This window comes from Centropristis striata, chromosome 22 (genome assembly GCF_030273125.1).
Source record: "Centropristis striata isolate RG_2023a ecotype Rhode Island chromosome 22, C.striata_1.0, whole genome shotgun sequence".
NCBI classification, from domain to species: domain Eukaryota; kingdom Metazoa; phylum Chordata; class Actinopteri; order Perciformes; family Serranidae; genus Centropristis; species Centropristis striata.
Genome location: NC_081538.1, coordinates 29,418,424 through 29,430,434, shown reverse-complemented (window position 1 = coordinate 29,430,434; position 12,011 = coordinate 29,418,424). Strand labels below are relative to the sequence as shown.

General features: G+C 40.9%; 2 protein-coding genes and 1 pseudogene across 2 annotated transcripts; all 3 read left to right on the top strand.

Moving 5' to 3' along the window:
• The first annotated feature begins 2,849 nt into the window (after window positions 1-2,849).
• LOC131960831 (tripartite motif-containing protein 16-like) lies at window positions 2,850-4,138 on the top strand. Its single transcript, XM_059326098.1, has one exon. It carries the CDS (start codon window positions 2,850-2,852, stop codon window positions 4,113-4,115), a length of 1,266 nt encoding a protein of 421 aa, XP_059182081.1. The 3' UTR covers window positions 4,116-4,138.
• Window positions 4,139-6,610: 2,472 nt separating this feature from the next.
• LOC131960827 (tripartite motif-containing protein 16-like) lies at window positions 6,611-8,518 on the top strand. The gene has a single exon (XM_059326094.1). The coding sequence runs from the start codon at window positions 6,737-6,739 to the stop codon at window positions 8,393-8,395; it is 1,659 nt and encodes a 552-aa protein (XP_059182077.1). The 5' UTR covers window positions 6,611-6,736; the 3' UTR covers window positions 8,396-8,518.
• A 2,564-nt stretch (window positions 8,519-11,082) lies between these two features.
• Window positions 11,083-12,011, top strand: part of LOC131960437 (E3 ubiquitin/ISG15 ligase TRIM25-like) — a 3,137-nt pseudogene continuing 2,208 nt past the window's right edge.

Genomic DNA, 12,011 nt, shown 5'->3' with positions numbered 1-12,011 from the left:
ATATTGTTTCGGGACTCTTCAAGTTTGAATCGGTCGTTTGGTGAATTTACAGAAGAATTAATGTGAATATAATAATTATTTGGTGTATTTTGTCGTGTTCCTTCCTCGGCCAGTGGAAAATCTCAGGTTGTTTTTCCTCTCCACAAAGAAGTCCAGTGTCATTTGACCGTTCGCAAATGTATATCAATGTTGAACATAACGTTCCAACAGGCCATTATGACCCTATTTTAATCGTTGTAGCATTTTGTGAATGGGCAGCCTACTTCGAGGAGGTATTACTCCAAAATCACTCCAAAATCACGGCATAGCAACAGTAACTAAGGGGGCAGAGATTTTGCCAATGGTCAATTTCAGCCGTTTTAACTGAGAAACTTAAAGAAAGAAAAAAGCAGTAAAAAAAAAATGTCCTCTCACCTTTTTTCTAATGGATACAACATTTTGGGTGATTAAGAACATCAGTTCTGCTTCTTTTTAATTTGTCACTGCACTAATTGCTGTCCACACAGCCAGCCAATGTTGTAAAATTCATTGGAAGATATACTAAATATCAGATTTTTTATGTTAATATTTTCCAAGTCAAGTCAAGTCAATTTTATTTATCTAGTCCAATATCACAAATCACAGATTTTCCTCGAAGGGCTTTACAGACTGTACATGGTAGGACAACCTCTATCCTTAGACCCTCATATCGGCCAGGGAAAAACTCCTCAAAAAACCCTTTTAACAGGGGAAAAAGAAGAAGAACAACAACACTGTCTCTGCCTAAAACAGACAAACATGGCTCTTTGTGGCTCTCTAAGGCTTAACTGAGGCTACATTTAGATAAGAAAACAAAGTTCGAACTTGTCGTGCTGCTCCTCGTCCTGGAATGTGGAAAAGCTTGATAACTCCTCCTCCTTGTGTTGTGTAACGACAAATATGTTTTCAGGAGTAGAATAACTACAGGTTGTTTATTTCCCTCCTTGAAACTTTTTTTTTTTTTTTAAGATTATTTTTTGGGCATTTTTATGCTTTATTGAAAGTGATAGAGTGAAAGGGGGTGATAGAGGGGAAGACATGCGGCAAAGGGAGTTCAGGTTGGATTCGAACCCGGCTCCGCCACAGCAAGGACTCAGCCTTAGTGGTAAGCGCTCTACCAGTGTGAGCCACCGGGATGCCCCTCCCTCCTTGAAACTTAATGAATTGTGTATAGATGTGAACATAGAAACAGAGGAGAGTCGAAACTGAGGAGCAATTTTTAACTGAGGCTTCATTTGAAATAGGAAACAAAGGTCGATGTCGTCGTGCTGCTCCTCGTCCTGAGGGGTGTTCCATCAACGTGGATTAAGGAAAAGCCTGGCTTAATATGATAAACCTCGCTAATTTAAGTGAGAGATGCGTTCCATCAAAGTGGCTTATGTGACTCCCCACTCAGTAACCATGGTAACTTACACCACTGAACTAGCCTGCTCTGGGGCATGCTAACTGTCGAGCTTACTTTAGCTGTGTGTCAAATAATTCCTGATGGGCATAAACAATATCCCAAAAGTCAGTTCCACCACGTTTCTGTTTGCGTGAACATAATTTTTGTCATGTCTGTGCGGAAAGTTGAGACATAGTTTTTTTTTATGTTACAGTCTGGTTTAGACCTTTTTTTCTCACAATGTGACAAGGCATGAATTTACACACCTATTTCAGCCATTCTGTTGTTTAATTCATGCAACTTTTGTTTTGGAGCGAACCTTTTATTTGAAAGCTAAACATGTATAATTTAAGAAAAGTGTGCTAAAGTTTTTTAGTAGTCCTTTATTCATTCATTTTGTTCTAGCTGTTAAGACAAAAAAATACATTAAATGTATTCTAAACCAGGACCTTCTGCTGTGGTAAAATGTACACTTACATCATTCTCCAGTTACTTTATCTCCAATTTAATCATTACATTTTTAGCTTTTTGTCTCCATATTGAGTTTTGGGTTTTCAGTTCCCACAAACATATGACGCTTGTAGATCGCGCCGACATCCTGTAAAAGAAAACGTGTCAAAGAGTAGCTTAGCTGATTATGTAGTTGCCAATTATTATTTAATTTCTCAGTTTCTTCATTGCTTGCTGCAGTAGTTGTTCCAGCTCTGTCCTGCAGCAAGGTGCATGGTTACAAACAATCTGAAGAATGAAGATACAGCCCAAACATTATTATGTTTCACTTGTCCAAGTCTTTTTTTTGGCTTTTCAGATTCCTACTGTTGAGATGTAACAGAATAATTGATATAGGACAGGTTTGCCAAGTTAGGCTAATTTAGGCTACAGTTAATTATTCTAGTTGTGAGTTCTCCCAATTGATTGTTTGATAATTTATTAACAACTACAAATAACACAATAAGTAGGCTTTAATTACGCGTGCATTTTTTGCCATGTCATCTCCCTGTTTCTGTTAATGGCAGTATTGTCTGTTTTTGTGACCGTAGCTTGATATTCTTCATAAAGCCCCTTCAGCGCTGATTTTCACCATTTTTTGCGACATTTTATTGGCTGCTCCCGGCTGTTCCACGATCGATTAATACGGGCTCCTTATATACTCTGTGCTGGCACACAATGCGGGCTTGTATAGCCTGGGTTGAGTTAGCGTTGACTAGACTCGGCTGAGCTGCGTTAGTGGAATGGCTTTAGCCTAAAGTGAAAGTTGGTGTTAATTCCAACCAGGCTTTTACAATGAAGCTGAGGTTTGTTTAACCACATTGATGGAACACCCCTCTGGAATGTAGTAAAGCTTGATAACTCCTCCCTGTGTTGTGTAACAACAAAAAAACTGAACCTTTAATACAATGCTCACAGGTGAGTCACAGTCACTCGGGCGTCATCTCTAAGAGGTGAAATGGCGCAGAAAGGAGTTCAGCTGGACCGGGAGAGCTTCTCTTGTTCGATCTGTCTGGATCTACTGAAGGATCCGGTGACTCTTTCCTGTGGACACAGCTACTGCATGAACTGTATTAACAGCCACTGGGATGCAGAGGATCAGAAACTGGTCTACAGCTGCCTTCAGTGCACGAAGACCTTCAAACCAAGGCCCAAACTGGAGAAAAGCACCATGTTAGCAGAATTAGTGGAGCAGCTAAAGAAGACTGGCCTCCAAGCTGCTCCTGCTGACCACTGCTATGCTGGACCTGAAGATGTGGCCTGTGATTTCTGCAGCGGGAGAAAACTGAAAGCCTTCAAGTCCTGTCTGCAATGTCTGGCCTCGTACTGTGAGCAACACCTCCAGCCTCATTACGAATCACAGAGATTTAAGAAACACAAGCTGGTGGAGCCCTCTGAGAAGCTGCAGGAGAACATCTGCTCTCGTCACGATGAGATGATGAAGATGTTCTGCCGGACCGATCAGCAGTCTATCTGTTATCTCTGCTCTGTGGAGGAACATAAAGGCCACGACATTGTCTCAGCTTCAGCAGAAAGGAGTGAGAGCCACTGCTTTGACCACATGACAGCCGACATGTCACGAGTCAGAGACAAACTGCAGGACGTTGTGAGAGACAAATTGACAGATCTCTCATTGACTGAAGTGGATGTTTTACTGCCGGAAGCAGAGCTGAGGACCAGAGCTGAGTTCTTACAGTATTCATGTGAAATTACTCTGCATCCAAACACAGTAAATACAAAGCTGTTATTATCTGAGGGGAACAGGAAAGTTACATATACAAGTCAAAAACAGTCTTATTCTGATCATCCAGACAGATTCACTGATATGTTGCAAGTCCTGAGTAGAGAGAGTCTGACTAGAAGTTGTTACTGGGAGGTGGAGTGGAGCGGGAGAGGAGTAACTGTAGCAGTCTCTTACGAGAACATCCGCAGAGCAGGGGGGTCAAAGGACTGTGTGTTTGGATTTAATGACAAATCTTGGGCGTTAGAATGTACTAATAACGGTTATAACTTTCGGTACAACAAAGTCACAACTCCCATCTCAGGTCCTCGGTCCTCCAGAGTGGGAGTGTACGTGGATCACAGTGCAGGTATTCTGTCCTTCTACAGCGTCTCTGAAACCATGACCCTCCTCCACAGAGTCCAGACCACGTTCACTCAGCCGCTCCACGCTGGAGTTTATATTTGTTATGCAGCCTCTGCTGAGTTCTGTAAACTCAAATAATCAGAAGTGATGTAAAGAGCAGCAGGTTAAACTCTGAGTCTCCCTGTTTGTTGATATTATGTGATGTGCTTTATTGTGTAATTTCTTTGGGTTGGCGCTGCTTCCTGTTTCTGCTCTCACCGCTCATCATGTTTCTGATGCACACACACACACACACACACACACACACACACACACACACACCTTAAAATAAAGAAAATAATTTTTTGTTAAATGTTTTGAGGATTAAATAAATGTTCCTATATCAATATTGTTACTCTGAAATTTTATCGTTTGGTGGATTTACAGAATAATTAATGTGAATAAAATAATTATTTAGTGTACTTTTCCTTTTTTTATTCTCTTTAGTTCCTTCCTCTGCCACTAGGATTTTTCAGGTAATTTTAATGTCTTTTGTTGTTCTCTTATGCCATTTTGTGGTCATTTTGTGTCTTTTTTTAGCTTTTTTGAAAAAAAAAAAAGTTTTGTTCTTTTTTGACTTTTTGGTCATTTTGTGTGTTTTTTTGTATTTTTAGAAAAAAAAATTACGTCTTTTGTTGCTCTTTTCTGTCTTTTTTAGTTATTTTGTGTCAAATATTTCTGAAAATGCTTCTTGAATGTTTGCGTGAATACAACAAAGCTAAATATCTGTGTATTCCACACTGTAACATTGTGTTTATTCCTCTTTTAGACCTTTAGTTTGAGCAGGATAAATCTTTTTATTTTTGTCTTTTGTGTCTCTTTTTTGATGGTTATGTAATTTTGTGTATTTGTTTTGTATTTTGTTGCTCTTTTATGGCTCCTTTTGGTCATTTTGTGTCTTTTTTTTCTTTTTTTGCCTCTTTGTGTCAAATATTTCTGAAAATGCTTCTTGAAAATGTGAGTGAATAAAACTATCTTTATTTTGAGCAGGATTAATCTTTTTTTTGTCACAGACAGAAGAATAAATGCGACTATAATAATTATTTGGTGTATTTTGTCCTTTTTTATTCTCTTTTGTCCCTTCCTCGGCCACTAGAAGGCCTCAGGTTGTTTTTTCTGTCAACCCAGAAGTCCAGTGTCCGTTTCAGCCGTCAGAAACTGAAATAAAATTAAGAACAGTTAAAAAAAATGTACTCTCACCTTTCTCTAATGGATACAGCATTTTGGGTATTTAGAACATCAGTTCTGCTTCTTTTTCGCATTAATTGCTGTCCACACAGCCGGCTAATGTTGTAGAATTCATTGCAGGATATATTAACGTCAGATTTTTTTTTTGTTAAGATTTTCCACAACACTGTCTCTGCCTAATGCTTACACTAACAGATTTTCACAGTCCCAGACTAAAAACTGAAAGTCTTTAGTAAATCTAGGAGTTTTACTGGAGTCACGGCGTGCTTAAGTTTAAGGTAGTAATCTGCTCTTGTTCATATCAGTCTTCTCCTAGTCTTGGGTTTGGATCATATCAAACGTCTTTGATATCATCTTAAGTCTCAGTGACGTAACACAATCAATAACCAATAGATGAGCGGGGGAAAGGTCCCCGGTTCCAGACCGGCCAGTAAAACCACTTCCACAGGAAAAAGGAACATCACAATAATGCTCGTAAGCTCAGTCATAAATAAAAAATATAGTGATGTCATATATTTAGATTTTTGGGGGCGTTGTTTCTTAGTAAAGAGAAGAGTAAAGAGACCCAGTTAAAATGTATAAATAAATGTATACATAAATAAGTAATAAATCGATGATTAATGTATGATTCACTAAATGAAAGTTGATAGAGATGAGGAATATAATTATTCAGTTAAACACATTATAATTAAATAGGACATAAATGTATATCATGAATTCATTTCTAAATGTTCCTTTCATTTTTTCTTCCTTATATCTATTTTTACTGTAAAATAGTCAACTTTTCATGTCAGAAAAACAGAAACCATTTTTCAGCTTTGTGAGGGGCATTTTGTGGCGTCTTCTTCTCTTCTTTTTGTTGTTGTTGTCTTTTTCAACACAAACCACTGCACACACTAGAGCAGCTGGAGCCAAAAGCTGCTTCTCCTCCATTTAGTCAGTTTTTACTAAGAGCATGATGGGGAAAAAATGCTAAAAGAATCTAGTTGTAGTCTTGTAAATAGTTACCCTGTGAGATTCACAGTCTTTGTAGAATCTCAGTCTGAGACTAGGCTGTGACTAAAAACTCTAAACACTTGTCTTTAGATGTGAGCAGGTGTGAGCTGATAGTCTTCCAGGAGTCTTTTCCAAATCTTTTAAAAGTCTTCTGGTGTAAAGGTAGCATTAAACAGACAAACATGGTTCTTTGTGGCTCTCTAAGAGTTAACTGAGGATTCATTTTAATGATGAAACCAAGTTCAAACATGTCATGCTGCACCTCATCTTGAAGCTTGATAACTCCTCCATGAACCATGTATGAAAGTGAACATAGAAACAGACGAGAGGAGTGCAGCTTCTCGTCCCCCCTCTCTCTCTCTCTCCTCTCCAGACACTTCCTGTCCCCTCTGCTTCAGCTCTGACTTTATAAGGATGCGTGTAGCTTACAGAGCTGACGGGCTCCACTTCCTGCACGTGTTGTTCAGCTCAGAGCTCAGACCAGTTTCACTTATCAGGAAGTCAGACACAGACAGGCTTCGTCTCTGAGAGGTGAAATGGCGCAGAAAGGAGTTCAGCTGGACCAGGAGAGCTTCTCTTGTTCGATCTGTCTGGATCTATTGAAGGATCCTGTGACTCTTACCTGTGGACACAGCTACTGCATGAACTGTATTAACAGCCACTGGGATGGAGAGGATCAGAAACCGGTCTACAGCTGCCCTCAGTGCAGAAAGACCTTCAGACCGAGGCCCAAACTGGAGAAAAGCACCATGTTAGCAGAACTAGTTGAGCAGCTAAAGAAGACTGGCCTCCAAGCTGCTCCTGCTGACCACTGCTATGCTGGACCTAAAGATGTGGCCTGTGATTTCTGCAGCGGGAGAAAACTGAAAGCCTTCAAGTCCTGTCTGCAGTGTCTGGCCTCGTACTGCAAGCAACACCTCCAGCCTCATTATGAATCACAGAGATTTAAGAAACACAAGCTGGTGCAGCCCTCCAAAAAGCTGCAGGAGAACATCTGCTCTCGTCACGATGAGGTGATGAAGATGTTCTGCCGGACCGATCGGCAGTCTATCTGTTATCTATGCTCTGTGGAGGAACATAAAGGCCATGACACGGTCTCAGCTGCAGCAGAAAGGAGCGAAAGGCAGAAAGAGCTGGAGGTGAGTCGACTCAACATCCAGCAGAGAATCCAGGACAGAGAGAAAGATGTGAAGCTGCTTCAACAGGAGCTGGAGGCCATCAATCGCTCTGCTGATAAAGCAGTGCAGGACAGTGAGAAGATGTTCACTGATATGATCCGTCTCATGCAGAAAAGAAGATCTGAGGTGAAGCGGCAGGTCAGATCCCAGCAGGAAACTGAAGTGAGTGGAGTCAAAGAGGTGGAGGAGAAGCTGAAGCAGGAGATCAGAGAGCTGAAGAGGAAAGACGCTGAACTGAAGAAACTCTCACACACAGAGGACCACAACCAGTTTCTACACAGCTACCCCTCACTGTCGGCACTCAGCCCGTCTACATCCAGCATCCAGATCCGTCCTCGCCGCGGCTTTGACCACGTGACAGCGGCCGTGTCACGACTCAGAGACAAACTGCAGGACGTTCTGAGAGGCAGATGGACAGACGTCTCACTGACTGAAGTGGATGTTTTACTGCCGGCAGCAGAGCCAAAGACCAGAGCTGAGTTCTTACAGTATTCACGTGAAATCACTCTGGATCCAAACACAGAAAACACATGGCTGTTATTATCTGATGGGAACAGGAAAGTCACATTAACGGATCAACAACGCTCTTATTCTCATCATCCAGACAGATTCATTAATTTTGAGCAGGTCCTCAGTCGAGAGAGTCTGACTGGACGTTGTTACTGGGAGGTGGAGTGGAGTGGATTTGGAGTTTCTGTAGCAGTCTCATACAAGAACATCAGGAGAGCAGGGCGGTCAGACAACTGTAAGTTTGCATTTAATGACAAATCCTGGGCATTACATTGTGAAGTAGACAAATATAACTTTCAATACAACAAAGTCCAAACTCCCATCTCAGGTCCTCGGTCCTCCAGAGTGGGAGTGTACCTGGATCACAGAGCAGGTATTCTGTCCTTCTACAGCGTCTCTGAAACCATGACCCTCCTCCACAGAGTCCAGACCAGGTTCACTCAGCCGCTCCACGCTGGAGTTTATGTTTTTTTTGCAGGCTCTGCTGAGTTCTGTAAACTCAAATAATCAGACGTGATGAAGAGCAGCAGGTAAAACTCCTAGTCTCCCTGTTTGTTAATATAATGTGATGATCTTTATTGTGTAATTTCTTTGGATTGCCGCTGCTCCCTATTTCTGCTCACTGCTCATCATGTTTCTGATGATATACTTCTGCTTTTTTACTGCAGTAAAAATATGTACTTGTAATGTACTTTTACACTGTTGTATTTCTACTTTTTTTCTTCAATAAAACCTTTATTTGTTATAAAGTATTACACTGTCGCATTTCTTCTTTTTCTTCACTTCACAAGTTCAAGCTTACTTATTAAATTAATTCCAGTATTTCTTTATCATTATGTTGTCTATGTTTTATTGCCATGTGGATTTTCACTGACAAGGATAATAAACATATTAAGAAAACATTAGAAAACAACAGTATGTGAGGAAACATAAAATCCCTCACTAGCTGTTGCTTAAACCCCTTTTTTTTTTTAACAAAAGTGCACAGACTCATACACAGTTTTCTTTGCTTCCTTTATTTTGTATCAAATGGTTACAGGATAAATTTAGAAACACAAATTATTTACTTTGCATAAAGCTCAGTTTTAAGTGAAAGCCATAACCTGTCCTTTGAGTCCTTTTAACGGAGGCCATCTTGTGCTGGTGCTTAAAGAGGAAGCACGCCTCAGTTGCAGCCCTTTTATGTTGTATGTGAGTATGTGGGTACTTGCATCTGATTGGTCAAAGGATGTGTAATGAAAATGACAGCTAATTAAGATACATCTTGAATGATAAGGAAATTATTTACTTAATTTGAATGTATAACATTAATGATTACATATTGAAGAAATTAAATGGGGTTTGTTGGTGTGAGCAAATTAAGAATAACTATGTTTATTTGTGTTTAACCTTGTCACCTCTCATGTTATTGTGCTGACCTGATAGGCCAGTTTGTGAACTGGCAAGGCGGGCTCTCATAAGCATATATGAGTGAAATGACAGAGGCAGGGCTCTGATAGAGCGGAGAGCGGCGCCTGAACTATTTGAGCTGTGACAAGTTTTTGTGATTCATATTTTATTTTGTCTTATTCAATTTTTTTTTAGACTGAAAATAAAAGTCAGAGTTATTTTCCAGCATAACTCCTGGCTATTGTGATGCTTTTTTTGTCCTCCCCAAGTCTCACTATGTTTCCCTTCACCTCACATTGCAACACAGTAAATAACATTTAAAAAACATAAGTATTCAAATAAAAATGAAATGTATCATAAAAATGCAATGAAAAATATATAACAGTTTTGAAATAAGATCTTTACAGTTTTTGCAGGACAAATTGGGGGGGGGGGTGGGGGGGGGGGATTTGAATGTGGGGATGTGCAAATGTAAATATAGTGTAATATATATTATTCATCAGTAAGCTCAGTCCTAAATAAACAATATAGTGATGTCATAGATTTAGATTTTTTGGGGGCGTTGTTTCTTAGTAAAGAGAAGAGTAAGGACACCCAGTTAAAATGTATAAATAAATGTATACATAAATAAGTAATAAATAATCGATGATTAATGTATGATTAACTAAATGAAAGTTGATAGAGATGAGGAATATAATTATTCAGTTAAACACATTATAATTAAATAGGACATAAATGTATATCATGAATTCATTTCTAAACGTTGCTTTCATTTTTTTCTTCCTTATATCTATTTTTACTGTAAATAGTCAACTTTTCATGTGATAAAAACAGAAACCCCTTTCTCAGCTTTGTGAGGGGGCATTTTGTGGCGTCTTCTCTTCTTTTTGTTTTTGTTTTTTTTTTCCAACACAAACCACTGCACACACTAGAGCAGCTGGAGCCAAAAGCTGCTTCTCCTCCATTTAGTCAGTTTTTACTAAGAGCATGATGGGGAAAAAATGCTAAAAGAATCTAGTTGTGGTCTTGTAAATAGTAACCCTGCGAGATTCACAGTCTTTGTAGAATCTCAGTCTGAGACTAGGCTGTGACTAAAAAACTCTAAACACCCGTATTTCGATGTGAGCAGGTGTGAGCTGATAGTCTTCCAGGAGTCCTTTTCCAAATATTTAAAAGTCTTCTGGTGTAAGGTAGCATTAAACAGACAAACATGGTTCTTTGTGGCTCTCTAAGGGTTAACCGAGGATTCATTTTAAAGATGAAACCAAGTTCAAACATGTCGTGCTGCACCTCGTCTTTGAAGCTTGATAACTCCTCTCCTGTGTTTTGTAACAACAAATACGTCTTCACTTAATGAACCATGTATGAAAGTGAACATAGAAACAGAGGAGAGGAGGGTGCAGCCTCTCTCTCTCTCTCTCTCTCCTCTCTCTCTCTCTCTCTTCTCTCTCTCTCTCTCTCTCTCTCTCTCTCTCCTCTCTCTCTCTCTCTCTCTCTCTCTCCTCTCTCTCTCTCTCTCTCTCTCTCTCTCTCTCTCTCTCTCTCTCTCTCTCTCTCTCTCTCTCTCTCTCTCTCTCTCTCTCTCTCTCTCTCTCTCTCTCTCTCTCTCTCTCTCTCTCTCTCTCTCTCTCTCTCTCTCTCTCTCTCTCTCTCTCTCTCTCTCTCTCTCGACACTTCCTGTCCCCTCTGCTTCAGCTCTGACGTTATAAGGATGCGCGTAGCTTACAGAGCTGACGGGCTCCACTTCCTGCCGTGTTGTTCGGATCAGACACAGACACAGACAGGCTTCGTCTCTGAGAGGTGAAATGGCGCAGAAAGGAGTTCAGCTGGACCCGAGAGCTTCTCTTGTTCGATCTGTCTGGATCTACTGAAGGATCCGGTGGCTCTTACCTGTGGACACAGCTACTGCATGAAGTGTATTAACAGCCACTGGGATGGAAAGGATAGGAAACTGTTCTACAGCTGCCCTCAGTGCAGGAAGATCTTCATAACGAGGCCCAACCTGGAGAAAAACACCATGTTAGCAGAACTAGTGGAGCAGCTAAAGAAGACTGGCCTCCAAGCTGCTCCTGCTGACCACTGCTATGCTGACCTAAAGATGTGGCCTGTGATTTCTGCAGCGGGAAGAAAACTGAAAGCCTTCAAGTCCTGTCTGCAGTGTGTGGGTGAGAAATACCTCCAGCCTCAATATGAATCACAGAAGCTGCAGGAGAACATCTGCTCTCGTCACAATGTGGTGATGAAGATGTTCTGCCGGACCGATCGGCAGTCTATCTGTTATCTCTGCTCTGTGGACCAACATAAAGGCCACGACACAGTCTCAGCTGCAGCAGAAAGAAGTGAGAGGCAGAAGGTGCTCAACGTGAGTCGACTCTACATCCATCAGAGAATCCAGGACAGAGAGAAAGATGTGAAGCTGCTTCAACAGGAGCTGGATGCCATCAATCGCTCTGCTGATAAAGCAGTGGAGGACAGTGAGAAGATGTTCACTGAGCTGATCTGCCTCATGGAGAAAAGAAGCTCTGAGGTGAAGCAGCAGGTCAGATCCCAGCAGGAAACTGAAGTGAGTCCAGTGAAAGAGGTGGAGGAGAAGCTGCAGCAGGAGATCAGAGAGCTGAAGAGGATAGACGCTGAGCTAGAGAAACTGTTACACACAGAGGACCACAACCAGTTTCTCCACAGCTACCCCTCACTGTCAGCACTCAGCCGTCTACATCCAGCCTCCAGATCCGTC

Excerpts from the sequence above, each read along its gene's own strand:
- LOC131960831 (XM_059326098.1), top strand. The coding sequence starts at position 2,850 with ATGGCGCAGAAAGGAGTTCAGCTGGACCGGGAGAGCTTCTCTTGTTCG.
- LOC131960827 (XM_059326094.1), top strand. The coding sequence starts at position 6,737 with ATGGCGCAGAAAGGAGTTCAGCTGGACCAGGAGAGCTTCTCTTGTTCG.